The sequence below is a fragment of the Echinops telfairi genome, unplaced genomic scaffold, assembly GCF_000313985.2.
Source record: "Echinops telfairi isolate 266 unplaced genomic scaffold, ASM31398v2 ScPeMD7_443;HRSCAF=831, whole genome shotgun sequence".
NCBI lineage: Eukaryota > Metazoa > Chordata > Mammalia > Afrosoricida > Tenrecidae > Echinops > Echinops telfairi.
The window spans coordinates 39,731,477-39,757,598 of NW_022104341.1; the positions used below are offsets into that span (position 1 = coordinate 39,731,477).

Genomic DNA, 26,122 nt, shown 5'->3' on the forward strand with positions numbered 1-26,122 from the left:
CTTATTTTTATTCAGCTTGAGATTGAGAGAGTCAAGTATCATCATCACTTACAGCTGGAAGCCCTTCCTAACATACACCCCTTGCCCATTCAAATATTCCTAAATCAGATGCCTCTGTGAATACCCATAATTGTACTTATCACCCTGTGCTAACCCGGTCTATTATGGGCTCCCTCAAAATACTACTCCGCACCTCTTCAAAGATTTACATAATTTTCATGATTGATATAAATTTAGTGCTTACTACATGCCAAGCAAGGAGCCCTAATAGTGTAGTAATTAAGCTCTCAGGTACTTACTGTGAAGCTGACAGTTCAAAACTATCAGCTGTCTGGGGGAAAAGATATGGCAGTTTGTTTCCATAAAGATTGTAACCTTGGTGGTCCTATGGGGTAGTTCTACTTGAATCTAAATTAACTTGACAGCAATAGTCTTGTATGCTAGACATTGTTCTAGGCACTTGGAAACATCAATGAACAAAAAGAAAAGTAAACAAGTCTCTGCTACTGTGAAGTTATGTATTGTGTGTGTGTGAGTGAGTGAGTGTGTGTGAGTGTGTGTGTGTGTGTGTGTGTGTGTGTGTTCATGAATGCATGAGTACACTTTACTTCCATGGGTTTGTGAAGGAAAGAATGAAAAGGAGGGTGGAGCATGAACGGCTTTGAATTATTTTAATCCTTCTTAAAGGTAACTTTTGAGAACAAAGCTACTACCTATTTCAACATATTGGAGATCATTCTGAAAGAAATAACTGTGCACTAAAAAGTCTTATCTAAATCATATTCATCCCTATATCTGCATTTTTCTGCCATCCAGCTAGTCAAAAGACACTATAGCCACACATCATTTTTTAGTTAAGATATAATAAAGTAAAAAAGCTATCATGAAATGTGCTCAGAGAGTTTAAAAGTACATTAAAAACTTGAAAGACAGTATTTTTACAGCTATGTTCTTAAATTTTCTTGATTGGTATAAAATTAAATATTTAAAGCAGAAATAATAATATTCACTCCTATTTTATGTTTGACAATATTTTTCTTTGAAATAAGAATAAGTTACAATGTAATTTGAGTTAATTAAAGAAAATTATGACTAATGAAATCTAATTACATACTCACCACATAAAGAATTCAACTTGAAATCCGTATTACTGCCTTTGCTGAAAAACTATTATTTGTAACTTGTCACTCCACCAAGCCTTCCTATGTCTGATTTATGCTTGCCATAGCTCCATTATATAGCATAATTTAATTCTCTAGGACACAAAAATTCAATTTACTTTCCTACTTATTGATACATGATTTCCACAGTGGGTTACTATGCTTATAAAAATTGGGGGAAAGAATCAAAGCACACCGGTTTCTCAACAAAACCAATTTTTTAAATGGGGTTGAGGTTAAGAAGAAAAATAATCTTAAAAAGTTAACAGAATATTTTTAAAGTTTGGTCTTTAAAATCCATTGTTGAGAACGAAAGACTAGAGGGACCCCCAAGACTATCATATGAAGATGTCTTCTGTAGACTTGGAACTGAAATCACTCCTGGCAGTCATTTTTCATCCAAATACTAGATTGGCTTATAAATACACACTATCACCCATGAGGAGTACACTCCTTAAGTATTCAACTTCATGAAACCAAATAGTCAACATGCATCTTAATGCAAAGATGAACCTAGAAGAAGGGTTCAGGGAAATGAGAGTAAAGAAAACAGAACAGGCATATGGAAATAAAGAGAATGCTGATAGATTGTGAAAATATCAACAAGGTCATGAAACAATTTGCATAAACATCGTAGAATTGTTCCCTAACCTGCAATGTAGTGGATTACCTCTACTGTCCTACAGGGGAGCTAAGCATGGAAACTGGCTTGTTGGCAGTTGATAATCTCCTATGTAAACTTTCACCTGGAACATTATAAAATATAGGTTTTTAAAGCCCATTTTTTTAACATGGAAAATCTTATCCATTGTCAAAAAAGCTGCAGTTAAGGAAAAAAATAAGAACATAGAAGCCATTCTTCCTGGTTTGCAGATTTTTTGAACAGATGAGTTATAGAAAGATTTAATTAATTCAAACTAATTCTTTATACAATTAGCATTTACCAAGGTAAAACTTTTTAAATATTTAATTTGTTCTCAAATATGCACATAAGGTGATACAGTTATCATCTTTTTATACACAAGTCTTCCTTACAAATTTTGTAAATATTCCTGTGATATTTAGACATAAAAAATAAAATATTGTATTAAATTTTAAAATAATTTACCAAATAATGTCTTTCTTTTTTTTCTCTCCTGATCTTAGGTAGTGAAAGAAGATAAGGGAACCAAAACTCAAAGAAATGCAGAAGAAGTATCACACTACAGTAAAAAGAGTAAAGAACATTTGGGGGGAAAGGCACAGCCTAAAGCTTATTAATACAACAAACAGGCTGGTTTCTTTTAAACAAATAAGCACACTCAATTAGTTGCCACTGCTTAGCAATTCAAGGTAAGGTTGGTTCCTAATGATAACTCAAACGCCTGTCTTAACTAGAATGACGCCTGGAATAGCAACCCTGTGTCCACCAGCAAGCAGTCTCCTGTCACAGACCTGACTAGCTTCCTGCACTCATGTAGAACGAGTTGACTGGGCCCAGTAGATACTTGTGATTTTTTTAATCTCTGCACAGACCCAGAAGCTCAGAATTGGCAGCCATGCCTTATACATTTTTACACCCTAAATACCTGGCTCGTGTTAGTTCCTGAATAAAAGACATGGGAAAGAAGAAACTATCTAGGAAATTTGAGTTTACAAGAATCTAGTTTTGTGTTTTGTTTTGTTTTTAAAAAGCTCACCCCAATGCTGTAGAGTTATAGTCTCGAAAGCCCACAAGGGTGATTCTACCCTGCCCTATAGGGTTTGTATCATTCAACATCGATAGCAGTGAGCTTGGAGTCTAAAAAATTAAGAAAAGGTTAACAATCATATCATGTAAGGATGCAGGAGAAATGTGATGCCTTCTCAGGTGCACTTTCTGTTCTGTGCTCTCATACTCAGTTTTGACTAGTATCCTCTATACGTATTCTCAGAGCATTTTCTACTTTCTGGAAGTAAGGGACTTCAGGCCATGGAAAACTTTCCCAAGACAAGCCCATTTGATGCTTGCCCAATGTTCTAACAGGACACATTAAACTGTGTGTACTCTGCAGCTAGCAGTGTGGGCTCTGCCCAGGTTCTTTTTACCCGCAGGAAGAAATTGCTTCAAACCCAACACCCCCTGGCCTGATGCATCTAAAATGAAATTTAACAGCAGAGATGAATCCTGACCTCATAGGTGACACTAGAAATAAAACTGCGGTCTCTCATGAAAAATTACCCGTTTGTTAAACCCCTGCTGATTTAGGCAACTGTGCCCACAAAGTACCCTATCTTGATTGGAAATTTTTTCATTATGTGGACTAATGAGCCATTGGCCCACACCTGGAGTCTTTTTTAAATATCTAACAACATTCAAACAAAACAGCAGAAATTTAGCTAGTAGTCCATTCACCCCAAATGATGCAATCTTATAGACTATGCACAAGACATAACAATCCAAGACAGAAATTCTTAATAAATTCAGTCCCTACTCATTTTTATCATTATCGTACTATTCATTCATATTTTTTTAATATTAACCTTACATCTTTCAATCCGAAGCAGAGAGAGTAATACCATGTAAAAAAGTAACATAAAATCTATTTGTAATTTTCTACCATGATCTAAATCAAAGTGAACATTATTTACTTTCTGAAAACAGAAATTCTTATTTTGTAAGTATTATTTATTATGTTACTAAATTCCTTAAATATATTGAATGCAAGGGGCTGGCAAAACAGGGAGAAGACAACGAAACTGCGTAGTAAATATTTCAAATAATGCTTTTTTTTAACCCCCTGTAAAACTGAAATGCTAACATTGTGAAACTAGTTTTCTAAAGATATTGTTGAAAATATGCTTTTCTCCAACTATCAATTTATCAATATATACCCTTTAAAAAATAAATGTGAAACCATGTTTTAAAACTTTTAAGTATGTTTAAATACATGTAATTTAGACATTTAAAAATCCATTATAATTTACATTAATGTTTTGGAACTTTTATATTCTTAATAGATATTTTAATGAATTTTATGCTAAATAACCACTACTGTCAACTGGATATAAGTGTACTGATCTTGACTCCATCTTAACTTTTAATCTGCTCTATAAAAAGTACCTGGCTGGGTGGTTTGTTTTTTTGTTTGTTTTGGCCAGAATTAATATTTAAAACTAAAGAAATGATGGTTACTAAGAAAGCAGCATAGCAACTAATAAATGATGGATCAAACTGTAGCACTAAAGCTTCAAAAGAAATAAGACCAGTTCTGATTCAAAAAAATATACTTACTTCTATCTCAAGCTTTAAAAATATTTAAAATAACACCAAGAAAAATTCATAATTATTTTTAAATTTATGGGGGCATAGCAGCTCACATAATTTTTTAATTATAAGAAATGCATCTATTGTTAAAGATATAGATCATATTTTCTTCAGGGACACAGTACAAAAATAACTTTTTTTCATAATACATGAAGAAAATATTTTTAGCAGTTTTAGAACTAGGATAACAGTTCTATGATTACAAATTAAATTTGAAGTGAGCAAGCTGCAACAAGATACCTTCCATTTTACTGCAACAAATTTAGTCAACAAATACAAAATATGTAACAAAACATAGCTTTCCTTTAGTTCTACCATTTATAATAACTAGTACTTTACAAATATATGTAAAATATGAATTTTAGTCTTCTACTATCTCCTACATGACACAGCTATATAATGCAAATAATTCTACTTCCAAAGGGGGGGGGGCGCACCCATATTCAAGAAATCTTTTTGTCATACATTTTGAAAAAAATAAAACAAGCATTCATTCCAGCCATGTCCATATAAAGAAACTTTGTAGTTCAAGTTCCCCTGGACTTGAAAAATCAAACATAAACTGCAACTTACCTTCTGTGTTCGGTAAGAAGCTGATTATAATGATAAACCACAGACTTCGCATTCTGCAACCAGAAGACACCATTATTGATCCCTTTAAATATTTTCTTTGTATTCCTTAATGAATCTAGTTATATATGTCCAGCTTCATTGAACCCAGCAGTCTGCATCATTGATCCTCATATCTGAAAAACAAACAAATCCATTATTTATTCTGTGATCCTGTTCCATCACAAAAAACACAAAAATAACAATAACTCTTTCCCTCCCAGGCTCCCACCCCTCCTGAGTCTAAAACATAGCAGCATGTATTTTTATTCTACGTTCCATGTGAAAATGCTTCATGACATCATGGATATCTGAGTTACATACTTCTAAAAAGGAAAAATACACCCCCCACACACACACACACTTCTAGATAACTCCAAAATTAAACTTACTGCCACTGAGTCCGTTCTGACACAGAGACCCTGTAGGGCAGGGTGGAAATGCCCCATGGGTTTCAGAGATTGTAACAATAGAAAACCTAGTCTTTCTCCTCTCAGTAATGGCGGGCGGTTTTCATCTGCTGACCACCACGCTCATAGTTTCTAGGTAATTATGACATACAAATTCATAGAAGAGTTATATTTTCTGATGGTTTTCCTTAGAAAACAGTTTGGAGGGCCTATAAAACAAGTCTGGATTAATACTCCATGTCTTCTCATGACACATATTACACTCCTTTCTCAAAATACTCAAGAATCTAACCATTTCAAATAAAATTCTAAGAGTATGTATGTATATAAATACATATATATATATACACACACACACACATATATATTTGCTTCTGGTGATGGTAAACCGTAATAGCAATAGTAATAGCAATAGTATTATTATTTAACCAGTTACCTTATGAGACAATGTAAAGAAACTATTTTTGTTTTTGTACATAAGCGTAATACTAACAAATAAATGGGTCTTCTTTATTTAATAAAGGCATTCTTAAAAGTCCACACTCCTAGTCAGTAACTATGGAATTATTTATCTCATTCTACCAAAGGGGAAGCAGAAGGTTTAACTCATTTTTAAAAATCAGTTTTAGCTTTTCATATAGTGTTGGGTTTTTTACAGTAAAGTATAAACTATTAAGATTCCATCCTTGATTCCACTGGCCCATTTCAAAAGCAGCACCACTGATTTTTTTTAAATGGGACCGTCTAATTGATTATCCCTCAGGATCCAGGTTTCTAAACTGGAAAGGGCACAAAAACTTCAGTGTCTGACACAGAGCACATCTTAGTCCCTGGAATTGCTAGGGACTAAGTCATTCGGTTCTTGCACTCTATCCAAGAGTTTTACTTCCAGAACAGTGCTAAAAATAGCCACAGAGTTAGTACTGACCTTACCAAACCCACTGCCAGCTAATCAATTCAGAACAACCCTATAAGGCAGAGCACAAATGCTCTTTAGAGTGTCTAAGACCGTAAGTCTTCACGGGAGCAGACACCTTGGTTTTTAAACTGCTGGCCTTGCAGTTAACAGCCTACTGCTTAACCCTCAATGCCACCAAGGCCCCTTACTGACTGGTCCTAAAATACACAAAGTACTACCATGCCCCAAAACCTAGTAGTTTGGTCACTGAAAGCCTCCTCCCACCCCGCCCACCCCGCCACCCCCCCAAAAAGAGTAAAATGTTCATTTAAAGTGGCATCATTTTCAAGTTTTCAATTACTTTCCTCTAAGTACTACTAAATTTCCTCAAGCTAACTAGAACTTGATGCAACTACAGCTTTCATGGAGTGGTGAGGGAAACTACTACCATATTCTGAGCTTATCTATGTAAGTCACATAACATGCACTCTCACACACTGTTGATACTGTCACTGAAGCAAAGGCAAACTTAGAAAACAAGTTTCCAGAATCATTTATTATCTACTTCACATCCTCTAAGCAATGTTTCATTTATCACGCAATTCTATTATCAGCTCATTATACTCAGATCACTATAATATAACTTCGGAAGACAAATTCTTAATGGTGTAAAATACTTATCATACTAAAAAGTCATTATCTTGCTTTACCAGCAAACACACACCAAAAAGAACACTATAAAAACCTGTATGTTAATAGTTTAAAACATGGTTATCTAAAAATCAGATGAAACTAAGAAAGTAATTCTTTGAGTTTTATTTTATCATACCTACTGTAGTGAATTGCACATTGAGCTCCTAACCTTAAGGTCAGCTATGTAAACCACCAGCCATTTCATTGGGAAAAGATGAGCCTGAACACTGTAAAGATTTGTGACACTGTAAAGATTTAGTCTTACAAAAATCAAAAAAAGGCAGTTCTACTTTGTCCTGTAGGGTTGGCTAAGCACCTGAATCTACTCAATGGCAATGGGTCTAATTTAGGCTTATAGGTTGAGAGATAAAAATGCTTCCCTTCTTTCATATCAATCCCCCGCCTCCACTGCCATCAAGTTAGTTCAAGTTCTAAGAAACTAAACAAAAGTTTCCAAAGCTTAAAATCCTTAAGGGTGCCAACAGCCACCACCCTTATCTCTTGGAGGGGCTGGTGGGTTGAACAGCCAAGCTGGCAGTCCAACGCTGATCCCACAGTGCCACCACGGTTCCTTCATACCACAAATCAATTCATTATTTTAGCTATCTCTGAAAGCCCTAAAGGCCTTTGGACATCATATGAGGAGGGAGGGAGTCCCAGTGGGTATGACGGTATTCAGTTCTCTGACCATCTTAAATCCTTCTCCTTCAAAGAAACAGCACAACAACATCGGGAAAGGCATGAACGATAAAAAACATCAAAAGAGAACAGTAGATGAAAAATGAATACCCTGGAACTCCACACCACAAGTCACTGACACCAAGTCCATTCCAACATCAAGCGGGACCACCAGGACATACACAGAACCCTATCGATCCGCCAGTGAGCTTGGACAGTCTGAACTTGAGATGAGCATCCCAATGGGAAACCCTCTGTGCCGCTCACCTGGACTCCATTGATAACCTGGTAGCACTGGTGAAAAATACTCAACAGAACTCAATTAAAAAAAAAAACAAAAAAATAACCAACAACTAGAAGATTCTGAGACGATTGCTCCGAGATACTTTAAAGCTTGGCCTAAACCTGTCTGTCCCCATTATCTTTAGTGAAATATCAGAATGCCACACAAAACATATTACCCATGACTATCGTGCTCCATAAAAAATAAAATCTGTATGAGACCAAAGAGGCAAAGATTACTCTAAAGCAAAGATGAGAAGATAATAAGCCAGAGAAACTAGAATACGAGAGATGGAATTTATATAATGCATTTAAAAAGAATCCTGACACTGAAAAATATAACTCATGTTACTGAAAATGTTTATCTAGGAATTGTAAGGGGGGGGGGCCTGAAAGCACCAAGGGCTCAAATAGAAAGTGTTTAGAAAATGATGATGGCAACCTATGCACAAATATGCTTGATACAATTGATGTATGGATTGCTGAAAGGAGCTGAAGAACTTCCGAAAAAATGATCTTTAAAAAAGAAATTCTCAACTGGGAATCGAATTTGCTGTGCAAACTTTCACAGGAAAGAATTTTTTCTTAATTTTTTTTCTTTAATTAATTTGACAGAGGTTCAAGACATGCATCCCTGGACACCAAGACTGGTAGACTCTGTTCATTTTTTTTCTATCTGAGCTCCTAGATTATCCTAGAAAACAAAAATCAAAAATAAGCTTGTAATCTGCCACTATGCGGGATAGTTGTTAGCTGCCATAAAGTCGGCCCTCGGAACCACTGTGGTCACATATACACTGCACGGTGCAGTGCTAATGCTGGGATGCCATACCCACAGCCCATCACAGATCAAACTTGTGATCGCTGGCATTTCGATGGCTGATGTTCTAAACGAGCTCTCCAGATCTTTCCTTTTGTCCCTCGCAATCTAAAACTTCCACTGAAACCTGTTCAGGACCATAGCAAAGCAACAAGCCTCCATGGACAGTTCAGTGCTTGGAGGTGCATTCGCCAGGAATCACACCTGGGTCTCCAGCATGGGAAGCAAGAATCCTACCAAGAGACCACCAACATAGATATCACGCGGTAGATGCTGTCACTAAGGCATACAGGAAAAAATGTAAACTGCAGCTGTCTTAGGCAAAGCATAAGGAAAAGTCCCAGCAATTCAAGGCTAATCAATAAGCAATTTCTTATATCCTCCAGACTTGTTCAACGATCTGACAAAGCATATAATCGGAATGTGTGAATGAAGTACATTGTTACAACAAGGAAAATTAAGTCAGTCATTAGATAAGCCAAGAATTTTGACTGGCCAAGTGTTCACTATAATGAGCACTTCCATTTCAATGAGCTAATGCCATGGGCTGTTTGCCCACACACACAACTCTTGAACAAGTTTCCATTTTCTTAAAGCAATCCACAATCAGTCTGTCCTCGGTCATCTATGTTTTGAAAGAGTCCTTGTTTGTGGGAAGAAAGGGAAAGAAGGAATCAGGCGCTGATGACTGCCGTGTAGGAAACAGCTGCCAAGATAGGAAACCCTCCGTTAGTGGGGAAAAGCAGGCGGAAACCGCGCACAAGCAGGACTTCGTTTGTGGTCTCTGGCCACGAAACAAGGCTTCAAGAGCAGTTTCAAATCCACTAAGAATTCCATGTATTCTTCATGGAGTAAACTGGAGTAAACTCCAGTGAACTGTGTGGCTCAGTGTAGATGACAAACAGAAACACGTTCCCAACCCACTTGCCGTAAGAGTGGAACTGTGCCTTAGGTTTCTAAAACCTTCCGTCTCTGTGGGAGCAGGCAGCCTCATCTTTCTCCTGCAAGGTGAGCCAGCAGGTTTGAACTGATAAACCTGTAGCTAGTGGTCCACCGCTTAACTCACTGTACCACCATGGCTCCTTAAATGCCGGGCTAGAAAATTTGCAAAATCAAAAATCATGGTTTCTTTTACATGGTTTCTTTCTGTACATGAAGTAAAAAAAGAGGAGAAAAAAAGAAAAGATCACCAAATGACTTCTACTCAATTCTCCAAACTATAGACAATCATGTCCATATCACCTGAAGCTACCTTCAACTTTAAACTGTGAAAACGAGTAATAAGGTTTTACTGTGTTCCAAATTTTTAGAAAGCCAAACCAAACCAAACTCAAGCAACCCTATTGGACCGAGTGGAGCTGCCCTATAACGTTTCTAAGGCTGTAACCTTTATGTGAGCCCAGCGGCTGCTGTTTTCTCTCAAGGCACTGCAATTGCAAGTGAATTCAAAACCTCTGCCCTCCAGTTGGCAGGCAGGTGCTTAACCACCGTGCTACCAGTACTCCTTAAATTAAAGGTAACTCTCCACTACACAAATGTTAATGTAAATTGAAGTTCTTAGCAAGCCATATTCAACTAAGAACAGAGTGAATGCCAACATAGATAATCAACTGTGGCCCAACTTACCCATGAAATGCTGAATCAGGGCACCGACCCTCCTAAGCTTAGAAACAGCTAACAGACTTGTCCATCAAACCCCGTACCTACGAAACGAAGCCCAATGAGAGCATCTCACAGCATAAAGCCAACACGGAATGAAAATAAACAAAAAGAGCTTTCAAGTTTCTTTTCAACAAACTGGAAAGATTATTTTTGATCCCCACTAAAAAGCTGTTTGGGTTTAGATTTTAAAAACTGAAAACAAACCAAGCAAAGACCTTTAAGAACTTCACAGTGTAGGGGAGGAAATTGCAGTGGACAGGGAACAGGAGTAGTAGTTCATTTTTTAGTGAAAACAGAAATTATTTCTACATGAAGCAAATGATTATAATTCATAAAAATCTAAGCTACTTCTAATATGTAACTTCATCCTATCTTTTCTTTTCTCTAAAACTTCACATAGAAAAATAAATTCATCCTATTTAAATCTGTAAACCACAAGCCATTGTCTACCAACCCTCTGTCATGAGGTTTTTTTAGATCTAAGTATCCAATTACTCTGTCATGTAAAAAGTCAATTAATGCATCACTACTACTAAACCTTCCAAAGCTGAACAGTGATTTCTAGGAATATGCCTCAGCATTGTTCATATCCCACCAGCCATCAATGTTTCATACACTGCTTACAGTGTACAGTCAGCTGCAGTCTTGCAGACAGTAACCTGCTTATATTTATTAGCTACATTAAATATGCCATGCCTTAAACTGTCAGCAAAATTATTTAAAAGGAAAACAACACCACTAACTAGTTTTAATAGTCATGCATTTATGTTACATTATCAGGGAATCATAATTAGGTTTATAGGAACTAAAACTCAACTGCTAATAAACATCAGTGAAAGAAGTAGATTTTAACACGCTGTATATTAAAAAAAATCAAATGAACAAAATATCTGGAACTGGTACATGTGGGCTGGTATTCCACTAAAAGCAAAGTCAGCACAACGAATCATAAAGAAGCCTAACTTTATCTCTGATTTGCACCCATGGGCATGTGAACAATAGATGCTGAACACCCAAGACAGTTAATTGCATAAGGAAAACACAGAGGAAAATGCCATCTCATCTTAAGAGCTATCCAAGTACCCCATCCTTGTTATACGGTGTTAATGTTTCACACTAATGCTTTGAATAAGTCTAGAATTAGATATCAACTCTAAATAAAACTAACGCTGGCTTTATAAAGTCATGACTTCATAATATTTGCAGAATTAAACAATGGTCATTATGAGTGAGACAGTTTGATAACAAAAGCAGCTTTTCAGTATTTTATCAAATCCCATTCCACCTCCATGGAAAGGCTCAGAAAATAACTATATTCAATTTGGCTAAACCTCACTCAGGATTATTTACTTTCCTGAATTATTATATGTGTAATTCTTATAGTCCAAATGTTTCCCTGCCTTTTAACATGGGCAAAAACATTGACTCCCTTAGAAGCTATTGTTCTTTATATTGGTTTCTGATGGTTTTTGTTTTTCCAGTTAGTCTGCTAAGTAAACTTGTGCTGTGGCTCATCAGAAAGGCTTTCTTGTTTCTTGGCTCTCCTGGCATCTGACTGTCTTTTGCCAAATTTGAGTTTATATCATCATTCCCTTCACACCTCTTGGGCTGGATGCAGGGGTGCTGAAGGAGAGTCTGAAACCAAGTGGCTAGTCCCTATCCTCTATCCATTTCCTTTCAGTGAATACTGTTTACGAGTTAGGAATACTTCACATTATTTTGCTAAAGTTCCCTTAAGACTTTGATCCTAACATTTTACTGAAACTTCTTTATTATAAAGAAATAAATTTTCCTACGGGAGAGCTGAGAGAGTAGGAGCAGAGAAGAGTTCAGGAATATTCTAAGCCAATTACATCTGTTATCTGATGTATACCAAGGAGTCATGCTGAGCACTCAAAAAGGAGTTTATGGGTGTGGGCTCTAAGGGCTCAGACTAAGGCTGTCTGCCATTCTCTTCATTAATATCTGATGTGAGTTGAAATAATAAAAACAAATGATTGTCATTTTCAAACCAATGTAGGTGACATTTTATGACTGAACATAAACTTGCAAATAAAGTTTCAAAAAAATTAAAATGGAGCTGTATGTCTAGCCAAAATATTCTTACATATTCTATCATAAATGATTGATGGCTTCCCCAACTTCCTAAGCAAAGGGGAAAAAGCAACAAATCCATGTATTTAAAATACTTGCATTTATTATTAGACAAAATTATAAAGCACCTGTAACATAAAAGGCATTCCCCCACCCTTTTGGGGGGCAGGAAAAGCCCCATTTAAAAAGTTAATCTTGTAAGACAATGTGTCTTCTTCCTAACACCCCAGAATACGTAATTTTTTTAGGATCCAATACAAATTACGTGCTCTATGATAAGCAATATTTTTATTTTAAGCAACCATTTCCTGTGTTTGTAAACCTGAGACTAACTCTATTGGAATAGAAAGATCCAAGTGGAGAAAGGCGCCAGACTCAAGCTTGCACAGTTTCCTCCACTCCGGGATTCTGGAGTAGAAAGCCTCAGCTTTGCCCCACAGAGCAGCCATTCGTTTCTAACTGCCGACTTTACTATTAGCAGCCTCATGTGCAACCCACTACGCTACTGGGGCTCCTGCTTGCGCTAAATATTAAATCCTACACATATCCCTATAAAATGCAAGGTAATAACTTAGCTGAAATTACTCAGCTAGCTTCAATTCCAATCAAGCCTAACTCCAAAGCCATTTTTTTCTCTAGCCATCAAAACATTCGGTCAAGAAATCTATGTAAATAATGAGCATCTATTATGCACTATGTTCTTAAGAAGGAAGATACAGAAACCCTCACCCTCAAGGAGAGGACCATTTTTTACCTCAGAAAGTGCACTTCCTCATAAAAACCTGCAATTGCCTAGCACAGAAGTCGCTTCCCTGACTACCGTTTTTCCCTGAAAGGCATCCCCCGAAAATAGGACCTACTTAGTTTTGCCTCTCGCTGAAATAAGGCATCACCCCGAAAATAAGACCTCCGTGATAATAAGGCCTCTCCCGAACATAAGGCCTCCCCGATAATAAGGCCCCCTGAAGCTACCATATTTCTGGACTCTGGACCGTGGCGCCGCGCAGCTCACTGCTGGCCCGGCGCAGGCCGAGCAGACGCGAAGCGCGAGGTCTCCGAGTCAGGGAGCCCGCGCTGCCGCCAGGACTAGCTGCCGCCTGCTGCTCGCTCTGCCCCAGCCTGGCTGACTCACAACTGACAGTGAGTGGCACGGGCAGGAGACGGGCACATTGTGTGGGCACATGGGGGTGACTGAGGTAGGGGGAAATGTCTGATGAAGGGGTGGGGGGATGTCTGGTGAAGGTGTCCACTGGCACAGGGGTGGGGGGAGGGGGAAACAGGGTAGTAACACGAAATTCTTGATACTGTAGGATTCACAGTTTGTCTGGTTATGCTGGTTTGTGATGACAACTACTACCGTACCATGTACAGGTAATAAATTTCCTTTTTTGTTGTTCAACAATAAATGTGTACCATATTCTTCTTCATGGAAAAATAAGACAGCACCCGAAAATAAGACCTAATGCGTCTTTGGGAGGAAAAATTAATATATAACAGTCTTATTTGGGGGGAAACACGGTAGCTAAACTACGCTGTAATGTAACTTTCTTACATTATCTCAGGTAACCATCACAACTAACTTGAGAAATATTTCCCCATTTTACTTTAATGAACAATTGTCAACATTCCTAAGGCCAATAAGTAACTTGCAGAACTGGGATCTAAGCACATGTCCCGAAACTACCATTGCCACTAATTAAGTAACTCAGGTAAACTTTTATCTGGAAGTTTTGTTGTATTTACTTCTACATTTAAAAAAATAGAACGAAGTCATTACGGGATTACAAAACTGATGAAAGACCAAATGAATAATGAGCTGATTTTTAAAATGTTTACATGAGCAAAACCAACATCCCTTAGGTAATGATAGCTAAATGCTATAATTTTTTTAAATTTCCAGTTGACCAATCTTAATTTCATTTATATCTTTAAGATGTTCATAATGTTATAAATTAACAAATAACCCCAGACTAATAAATCTCATCAGCCAAACTACATGAGAAGTTGCTTACAAGTCGAAAAAATAAATACATAAATATTTCCTCCAGTATACTTAGCACTGCATCCTAAAAGTCATGGAAGAAATACTTTTTAACATTAACATCTATGAAATTATGCACTAATTATTGTTCAAGCACACATAAAACAAAAAAAAAAAAAATCCATTGTAGCTTATAAGATGCAATCTTATGTTTGGCTCAGTGCACTGAATGCTTTGTTCATAAATCATTGTTACTAGCCATTCCCCGAATCAATATTCAAATTCCCTCTTGGTCTATATATACAGCCACTAAATGAAATAATAATGACCCAGGATCTGCCTTATATTAGATCATCAATATTACCATCAGGGGTTTCTTAAAGGTAATGAGGTAATCTGAGTAAAATATGTCAAATGATCTTAAAAATAATTACAAAAACTTTGGAGAATGTACAGTAAGAATCTGAAGAAAAACGTTGTGACGTATAGCACACTGACTTTGTAATCAATAAATGATGCAATTCACTGGGAAACAGCCAATATACCTGAAGTGTCATCTAAACTTACAATTCTTTTAAAACAAAAGCAGATCAAGAAATATTAGCCGTATATATTAATTTTGTCAATAGAAGTCAGTGAATATCTTAATCAGTGCCTCCCTAGATACTTTTAGCTTCAAGTACGGAAATGTGTTTTCTTTTTTTATCTGATATATAAGGTAAAAAACACATCTGTATTTTAAGAGATAGTTGCCATTTTCAAGAAGTTCATAAGCTTAAAGGACAATCAAATACGTAAGTAAATAACTAAGCCCCCCAAAAAATGCATTAACTAATGATCATTTAACTCCCATAAGACTCGTGCTTTTTTAAATTATACTAAAGTAACGAGGGAAGAGAAACAGCAGGAATTTGTGGAGCTGAGTGTTCCCTACGATGCGTGCCTATATCAAGCTAGAGCCATAAGCTATATGAAGAGCCCAAGGCTGCGAGCAGCAGCACAGACAGGATCTTACCTATCTGCCAAGTTGAGGGTTTGGAAAATTCACAAGCATGTACGCTTTAACTTCAACAACTATATGATTCTATTAATTTCCCAATTATCCCAATTATATGTTTATGATCCCATTTCCATCTTAAGTAATTTTAAAGAGCATTTTAGAATACTGCAATATGTTTATTAAGGGCTTGTCTCTTTTACAAAAAACAATCTGAGCAATTACTATAATCATGAAGGTTTTTTTTAATGACATCTAAAGAACTGGCTATTTCAGTGACAAAAATTTTTTTGAAAGCTTCTCACTAATTATGACATTGGAAGCCATAATATATTAACCCGATAATTATTCAGTTCATACACATCACTAGGCCTCTGTGAGAACATTTACACTCGATGGAAAAAGCAAGATGACATTGGGGACTTCTTCAAGGAAAGAGCATGTCTGTGGGCCTGATCCAGAGTTGTCCCCATTTATTTATCTAGAACCTTCAAGTAAATAGTGTTCTTTGACCTGTGGAAAAATGTATTTATTCTTTTGGAATAATCAACTGGCAACACTAAAAATAAAATTAAAATGGGAGGCTGAGTGGAGAGCATAAACTCTAGCTTCTAGTACCGGGCTGACCAGGTGCTTGATGTGGCCTCACTCTCTTAAAGAGAAGTAGGGATATAAGCTATGAAGGAAAAAAATAGTTATGATTACAACTCTTGAGAAGCACTAATGTACTTAATGATTTTGAATGACTATAAAGTAAAAAAACACTTAAAGAAACAAACTTTAGTTCATTAACTATAATTAAAACATGAAGGTTTATGCTTTAGTGCTTCTAAACCATTAATGATAAACAGTGGGGGAAGGTTCAGGTAATTTTCAGAAAAGAGATTTTCAACTTGAAAACTATAATTTTATAACCTCTATTAAAATTTTATATAATATTAAAGTTAGTCATAAACCAGAACTATTTTAAAGGAAACATATAAAGTTGAATTATCTGCCAAGAATCCCCTAAATTAATAAGAGACTAATAATATAATTTTGCTTTATTCTGATAATTTTTTATTTCAATTCAGAAAACCTTCAAGAAAAATATCACTAATTGCAGCTACTCCAAATGTAAAGGAATAAAAAATCCTGCTCTTCCTAACTACCAATAACACTAACTAGTTGTACTTCAAATCTCATAAGCTTAACGTTATCAATAGTGTCGTCATACCTAATGATGGAAAACAATAGATTATGTACACAAAGGAGCTTCAGAAACTTCACAGAAAACATCCATTATCTTTTTATTCCATTTTTCCATGAACTTTTTGAAGGCCCTTCATACTACAAATTGTAGGTCAGGAAACTACTACTTTTATAAGGAGCTAAACTAGCAGGCCCGCCGGACATTTATCCGGCCCGCCGGGTGTTTTTGCCCTGTTTGTTTTTTCACTTCAAAATAAGATATGTGCAGTGTGCATAGGAAATTTGTTCATAGGTTTTTTTTAAAACTATAGTCCGGCCCTCCAAAGGGTCTGAGGGTCAGTGAACTGGCCCCCTGTTTAAGAAGTTTGAGGACGCCTGAGCTAAAGAGTATTTTATTTAGGGTTCATTAAATGGTGCCTGTCAGAATTACACAACTCGGCAATTGTAGGACCAAGACTGACAGCGACAATGCGGACACGCTGCCCCTGGCTGTGTGCCAAACACACTGCCACCCAGCTAATGCCGACTGCCCACTCCTAACAACCATCTAGGACAGGATAGAACTGCCTGTCTGACTTTCCGAGACAAAGGCTCTTTACCGGAGTAGAATGCCCCAACTTTCTCCGGCTGTGTGCCAGTACTTTCATGTACAGCAGACCGACCGCCAGCCGCAGTCTGCCAACTTCGACAGATGAGGAAGCCTAAGACCAAGACTACTGTCAGTTCAACCAAGTACTCAGCTGACTAACAGCGATCAATGTCTGCAAAAGTAATCAAACCAAACCTGTCTGTTGTTCTAAGAAATTGATATGTTAATGTAAATGTAAATCAACCATGCTGAATATTAACTTTTTAACAGGACATTATTTTTACAAATTACTGCTGTGGGTGTGTCAATAGCTGAGTAAAGTATACTTACAGTGTTTGGAAGGAAACTCCCGAAATAAAAGCAGAGCATTACCCCAGTAGCGGGTCTCACTACTTTGTTTGCCAAGAGAGAACGTAAGTCCAATCCAAACAGTAACAGGAGAGTAATGAGGTTTGGACAGAGAACTCTGAAGTATTCTACCATTATTACGATGGTTTCAAAAAGCTGTTGGTAAAAACAGCTTCAAAACCCTGAAAATTGCTGTCACCATTGCTAGTCACCCATACAAAATACTGGATCTCAAGCAGTCCCACCTTTAACAGGAAACTGGTAAAATCCAATTTGCTGATTTTCTTCTACAACTTTACAAATCCAACAGGGCCCAAATTACCTATTTTGCTCCAAATAATTATGAACACAAAATAAATATGCATAGACTTTTAAGAAGTACGTCAAAAGCTAATTTCTTGTATGAAGATTCCCTCCCTAAAATTCTTTAATTGCAACTTTTATAATGGCTTTTATTTCTATAAAGCAACTTTTTAAAATTCAGTAACCACATTATACATGCATTCACAGGGATAACATTTCTAAGCTATAATGAATAGGTATCTCATTGTTTTTTAAGTGAAGGCTAAGCTTTTCTGTCAATGTTATTTATATAAGACAAAAAAGTGAAGGTTACAATTTTTTAATAAGAGCATTATATTATGGTGGCAATAATCTAGGTGTTTTCATGGAATTGAAGTGGATTACTGTAAATGAAATTTTAAAATGTCCTTTCTGTTTTACAGATAACACAAAATGACTTTTTTTCATGTTTCCAACGATAAGGATAAATTTGCCACACATTTAAATGGTGCCTTCACCCTTTCCACCCTGGCTCATGAATTAGTAATTCAGTGACATTAATACAAGAAGATAAATGATAAAAAGGTTAAGGCACATGAGCCAAGCATACACACATACTTCTTTTAGCACAGTTAATATTTCTCTGCCAATTATGGTTAAAACTTTTTAACAGTTTTCAATAGCATTTTTACAATCTAAGTAGCAGCTTATGCACACACAATTTCACACAACTCAGGCTTAATAAATCTCCTGCTGGTACCAAACAATCATTCTAGGGGATTAAAGTGCCACATCTGTTAACATTAATAATGTTTTATATAGTCATATATATTAAAGAAGTCTCTACCCCATTATTAGTTTCCTGAAAAACCTTCTAGACCAATATACTGATTTAATATTAATTACACAAATATCCTTCAATTGGTGAGTGACTTACAATAACAAAGAAATACATTAGTGTGAAATGGTAAGAGGAAGGGGAAAAATCATATCCACTATGAAATAACAGATTTTCTTTGAACCAAGCTTACTAAATGGGTATGTGAGTGCATGCAGACTTATCCACACCCACATTAGTATGATGGTTTGGAAAAGCTTTTGGTAAAAATATAGCCAAGTCTCTAATAGTTTTTAAAACTAAAAAAAATCCTCTGGGGATTTTCCCAAGGAAAGCATATTCATCTTGAGGTAGAGCAAAATATAGCTCTGTTAATACAAAAGGTACTTCATGTTAATGTGGTACACATTCACTGTTGTATTGATTCTTACTTTGTAATGTCCTAATCTGACACTTGTCCATTTCCTCTTATTCCCTCTGTACCCACCTTCTCCCTAAACTTCTACAAAACCCTCCAGCTGACTTCTTATTCTCCATTACACTAATCTTCCTAATTTCATTCTGAAACCATAAGCATGCAAAACTGGAACCAATCCTAGAGATTACTTTACATTTAAGAAAAGGAAAACCCTTGACTCAAGACTGATTTCTTTTTCACCATAAATACACATATTTTCTCATTGTAATTTAATTATCTCAATAAATCTGTTATCTGTTAAAAAATCTAGATTGGCAGCCACAGAGTGGTAAAAAGGCAGGAAAAATGCAAAACTGGGCATAGAAACCAAACAAAACTTCCAAACTACTTAATCCAACTCTCTGCTTCTGTCAAATTTATTTACCCAGTAAGCCTGAATATGCCTTTCAAATAGACTTTTACTCAAGATCTTTTACTCACTGAGAAAACAAGCATTTCCTTCTTCCCACCTGAGGACATCTTACACAGACTTGACATGGTTCAAAAACTGCCCGACACCTCGAACTGAGAAGAAAATCTCTCTCCCATCAGGAATTCTTATGTTCACTACCTGTGTCATTCACCTGGCAGGTGTTACTGGACTATCTTCTGATCCTTCTTCAATCTTATATGTTATTTTAAAAATCTATTTTGTTAAAAGTTTCACTCTTTGTCTTTCATCAATATAAACCTCCTCGAATGAAAACAAAAAAATAGTTACTGAATACACAACCTTTGTCCAAGGCATGGCTAGCAATACAGTGACGCAGAAGAAAATGAGACAAGTGTGCAAATAATTGTATTGTAACTTTAAAAGTCCTCCTTGTACACCATTACTTTTACTTAACACTTTTAAATTAATCCTGATGCATAGTGTGATATCTTGATTGTAAACATAAAATTAATAGCCAATTTTCTGGAAAATGTCTTAGATTTAGGAATTTCCTTGTCCCTTGTACCACTCTGCCGGCGGTAGTCTTTTGGTTAGTTAACTCTTCCAATCTCAAGACTGTTTAGACGCATTGCTTCACTTAACCCTTTTGACACAAAATTGGGGAGACTGACATATGTGCCCTTAGTACACTATGTGTTTACCACTATCACAAAGCATCTGAAGTATCACTTCTTTTCAAAGGGTTTTTTGACCAACAGGATACAAAGCTAACAGCAGCTTGCTCCTGCTCGAACATCAGTACCAGGCACCCCTCATGTTGTTGTTATTGAGTTCCTGCCAGTTGATTCCGTTCCACAGTGACCCCATGTGATCGAGTAAAATTGCCTTATAGGATTTTTTGTGTTTTGGCTGTATCTTTACAGTAATAGATTACCACAGTTCTTTTTCCTACAGAGTAGCTGGTAGATGCTAATCACCAACCTTGCACTGCTATCTAACCAGTTACACCACCACCATCCCTATAACCTGGCCAACAGCTGGACAACTTAAAAAATGTTTTTGTCAGGAAGGAAGGTAAAGGGAAATCGAACTGTACTGAAAAACTGAAATATAACAAGTATATGAGAACGTGAACATAATTCAAACTCAGGTGTGAAAAAAATATTTATTTTTCCCCTTGGAAGCACAAAATTAATTTTCAAGATCACTTTCTATCAGGATTATTTTTGAAATATTAGCTTAAATATTGATAAATGCAACTTATGAGACAGAAAATACAACAAATAAAGTTTTCAATAATTTTAAGAAGTTAAGCTTAAAATAACTTGTTACTTTCAACCTTTATATAAACCAACTCATCCTCAAGAAAGAATGCTATAAACAATGGCATTTCCTTACTATAAGAGTAAGGAAGCAGAAACAGTCATACTAACTGGAGAAATTAAACAAGATCTCAAGTCATACTCGTAATCTTGTGATGAAGTTTTCTTTGAAACATTTGAAAGCAAAACTATCTAAAAAACAAATTGAAGTATTTACATTACTCTAAAACTTTTTAAGACATGAAATTTTAAATTATTTATAATATACAGAATATTTGCTTTTAAGTAAAAATTGAGGATTGTGTGAATCATAAGGGGGCCTTCAAAAAGCACATGGAATGATGGAATTATAGAATTCTTCCACAAATTTATGAGGCACCCTCCTACAAAATAATTTTTTTCTTGTAAAATGTTTCATAAGACAGAATTTCATATCGATACATGCTCAAATCTTGATCGTTTCTATAAAGATTTTAAACTTGAGAAAGTATACTGCTTCAATTACTAAAATTCTTCTGGAAAATGAACTTTTTTGTTTAAACTACAGAGAACCATCTAAATTAAAATACACTTTTATTAAAATTATGAACAAGGTGAAAATTAAAATCCAGATCTTTTTCTGCTCCCCACCCCCCCAAAAAAAAAAATCACATAAAATTAGCACTCTAGTTCAACAGCAAAATCTTGTACATAATGTGTATATCACACTTCATAAAAACTAAAAATAAAACAAAGTTTAAAATTGGGAATTAAACTTCCTAAAGTGCAAGTAAAGTCTGATATTGCCTATAGCACTCACAGCATTGGGCAGTATTTCTTTTTCTTATTTAATATTTACGAAAGCTCTCAAAAAACCAAAGGGACCTCTGCCCCCAACTTTCCACAGCTCCTCAATAAGCACTTAATTTAATGCACTTTAATGCAGGAATCAAACAATGCTGACAATAAACCTAAGTAGCTAGTTTGCAGAGAGATATCTGAATATTAAATATGAGATTTAACAGGTTTTGATAATTAGACCCTGCAAATGGTATAAAATATGTCTGTCCTTGTTTGGTTAAGCAGCGCATCTCACTTAACACTCACCAAACTAAACACAAAGAATTGTGTGACATTTCACTAAATGAAAATCTTGAATTCCTACAACTGAAATGTACATATTTAGAAACAAAACCGTTGTTAGGTTATTGTTCAGTGTTATATAAACCAATTTTTATAGATCTGCTGTGAATGCAGGAACACAATGAGATTTTAGTAGGATTTTAATAGTAGTCACTCAGACATTTTAAATCCCAGAACCTCACCACCATCCCCTCAATCCCACCAAAAATCTATCTTTCGGGATTTAAAATAAAGATAATCTACCTGTGACATCTAATTACCCTTAAAAAGAGAATGGATCCTTGCATATCAGAAATTGCCTCAAGTTAAAATTTGGGTCACCTTTGCAGAAAGCTTATTTGAATATTAAATGCTATTTTTCCCAGATTGATAATTGACTAGGTCACACAGATTACTAACAGTTCAACCATGGCTTGAGAAAATTGTTTGTCAGAGCAATTTTTCTTTACATTTTTTATACTATAAGCCCACTCCATCTAGTCGGCTCGGATTCACAGGGACCCTTCTACAGGGTTTCCAGACTGAATCTTTACAACACAGGCAAGCTCGTCTTTCTCCCACACAGAGCGGCAACGAGCCGTGTGCTTAGAGGCACAATGCTTAACCCACGCACCATCAGGGCTATTTTATACTGTCAGCTTTAAAAACGCTTTCAAACATTTTCATTATATTTTAGAGTTCTGTTAAGCAACAAAATTAAGTTCAAAGTAGCTGATCATCAGCGCACCACGCTGATCTAATCTTGCTTTATTTTATGGTAATTACTTGGTGCTTTTCTAAATCTTCAATGTGGCATGACTGTTCCACCCAAAGGAAAAAAGCCCAGTCTTCAAACCTGATAAGTATCCTCAACCGTCTCCCATTTTAAAACTGTTAATACATGGGAGGGTACTATTTGAGATGATGTGGAGGCAAGGATTTCGAAGCAGATTGTAGGCCATGGAGAATTAAAAAAAAAAAAAAAATTCCGCTTGCATGTTTCCCTGGGAAACCCAATCAGAAGTCAGATTGATATAAATGAGGAGTAACTATTAGTCTTTTTCTCTTCAATGCACATTCAAAGTGGAAGCTGAAAGTACTGATACTATCAGGTTGGCAGATAGACAGCACTTCCAGCTTTCAATATGAGACCATCAATTCTTATAAAGGTCAGTCAGGTCAGTCACTGATTTTTCCACTCCAGAAAAATAATAGAAAGCCCTCTAATAAAATTTTTAAAAAACTGAGCATAACTGAGAAAAGGAGGAAATAGGCTAAAATAAAAATCAATTGTGAACTTAATTCAAACCACTGACTAGACATTGGACTGGACAGTGGTAGGAGGATACCTAATAGAACATGAAATTTTCCAACAGGAAAGTGGTGAAGGGAGACATCAGTCAGTGTAATACATGAAAAAATAATAATTTATAAATTATCAAGAGTTCATGAGGGAGGGAGGGTGAGGGAAGAAGGGAGGAGAAAAAAAATGAGGAGCTGACACCAAGGGTTGAAGTAGAAGAAAATGTTTTGAATATGATGATGGCAACAAATGTGCTTGACACAATGGATGATGGCTGGATTATGACAAGAGTTGTATGAGCCCCCAATAAAATGATTAAAGAAAAAATATGAAAATTGTACCTATCACTGAAACATGCCCCAGAATATTATATGGTTTTATTTCTAGCTTCATGCGCAGCCCACAGAAAACAAAAATGCAAGAGGGGAAAATATTAGTCTTAATAGTGACAATGAGTGACAAAGAACATGAGCCCTTAACAGATGTGAAGCAATGTCCCCCAAATTCAATATTCATTGACAATGATAGCTCATACACGCTCTTACAGAGAACTTTTCACATACTGAGTTGTACTGAATCATAGTAAGTATGTTAAACAAATATTTTCTATCATAAAGAACAAGACTACTTAAAAAATCAGTACCCAGAACCAAACCCACCAACAGTCGATTTGAACTCAGTGAAATCATGACCTTGTTACTCTTACCAGAAACAAAATCTAGCTGAAAAAATGTTGTTTGTATCAATAAAATAAAGATAAATTAGAAAGTCGCAGTAAAGAGAAATCTCAATAAATTCATTTTTTTGCCCCCAAAGCTTTTGAGAGCTTTCTGACAAGGGACAATGAAGTAATTAGTGTATTTGTGCCAACCTGGCTGATAAACACATGTGGAGTTAATTGAAGGGCAGAGGGATAAAGGGCTCAGTGAGCCTCGCCTTTCTAGTTCTCAGGTCTCTTGCTTTCTGATGATCAGACCAGGGTGCAGCTGCTTTAGCCAGTTCCCTGCTTTAGCTGGCAAGGCTCACTTCCTGCAAGACATCCCTGAGGAGAAGCCACATGGACCCACCCTGACGCAGCCCTGGGTGCTGGAGCAGCCGCGTGGAGACCCTTGCCAGCGCTGAGATGCTTCATGTTCACTGATTCGGTTTTCCTCCTGAAGTCGGCATCATAGTGTGTTTTGCGAGATGGAGGAGGAGGGGGACTTTGTGCATTGGTGGCGGACATATGGGCTAATGATGGACTTGTGGGCTTGGGCAGCACTGAGTTGGGATGTTTTCTTGATGAGCACTTAACCTTTATATAAAACTCTCTGTGATACACGAGTTTCTGTGGATTTGTTTCTATAAAGTACCCAGACTCACATGAGTTTCTGTGGATTTGTTTCTCTAAAGTACCCAGACTCACACAGACAGACTGAAATATCTGGAAACTTAAGAATGTCAAATTAGTTTGTTAAAAAGTTGTTTAGAATATTACTACTAAAAAGACCATGAATAATGATGAATTTCTCATTAAGTCTAATCTTGACAAGGGTTATTCTCCTTTTTTTTTTTTTTAAGATCTCTCTCTACCCTGCTGGTATAGTGGTTATGTGGTGGGCTGTTATCTGCAAGATCAGCAGTTTGAAACTACCAGCCACTCTGCAGGGGAAAGATGAGGCTTTCCACTCCAGAAATGAGTTATAGGTTCAGAAAGTTACAGCCTTGGAAACCTCCAGGGAGCTATATCTTGTCCTATAGGGTCTCTGAGTCAGCACTGACTCAATGGCCATGAATTATATAATTTTGATTACTTAGCAGTAACTTCAGATAGAACACACACACATACAAAAGCAACACTTAGAGCCTCCAAACCAAAAGCAATCCCTTGCTAGCGTCAATTCCAACTCAAAGTGACCCTACGAACAGAATGGAAGTGACCCAGACAGTCTCCACTGCCAAATCTCTCGTAGTGGTTACCCATTGGACTGCTAGCAACCAAGTCCGCAGTTCAAAAGCACCATTGTCTCTTCGGGACAAAAGATGGAGCTTTCTACTCCTGTCCTATAGGGTCACTTTGAGTCAGCATCAACTCAATGGCAGATATTTTGGTTAAGTTTTGAGTTCTGGTTGGGTCCTAACACAGATGCAATCAGCAGTCGAGCTTTAAATATTGTGCAACCAACATTCCACCTGACACCACAATCAGTTTTCACTCTATGTCAGCATTGGAAAATGGATATATATACAAATACAAATACACAAATACAAATACACACTCCAGAACATATTTAGAAATACGAATGATAATTTTTCACAAGCACTATATTTAAAATATATCGACTTGAAGCATTTTTTGCAGCTACTATTCTTTAAACTTAAAGCAAGTACCTCAGAGCATCATTTTTTTTAAAAATGGTTCACTCTTCCTCCCTCTTGCAAATGGCATGAGTGACAAGCTAGAAACTTGAGTGTAAACTTCATTCCTAACTATTCCTCCAGAACCTTCCCCCACATTCAATCAGTTGTCAAATTCAACCCTCTCATTCCAAAATTTCCACCTATCCTCACTCACTGGCTCTTTTCCTGACCTCTTCTCATCTACACATTCTAGTCTTTCCAGTATTTCCCCACTCTAAAGGTGTTTATTGGTTGCAGTGCCTACTAAGCATAACACTTTCTCTAAAGCATTCACCGCATTTTATGGCCTACAGGAGAAAAAAACACACAACATCTTCCCAAGCCAGG

At 36.4% G+C, this 26,122-nt stretch overlaps 1 protein-coding gene across 23 annotated transcripts in view; it reads right to left on the reverse strand.

The window, feature by feature from the left end:
* Window positions 1-26,122, reverse strand: part of ADGRL2 (adhesion G protein-coupled receptor L2) — a 201,809-nt gene that overhangs the window by 156,709 nt on the left and 18,978 nt on the right. For all 23 annotated transcript variants that reach the window (XM_045292219.1, XM_045292228.1, XM_045292215.1 and 20 more), the window contains exon 2: window positions 5,020-5,192. In XM_045292219.1, the coding sequence (XP_045148154.1) occupies window positions 5,020-5,092 (73 nt within the window). In that variant the 5' untranslated portion in view covers window positions 5,093-5,192. The remainder of the gene's footprint in view (window positions 1-5,019; window positions 5,193-26,122) is intronic.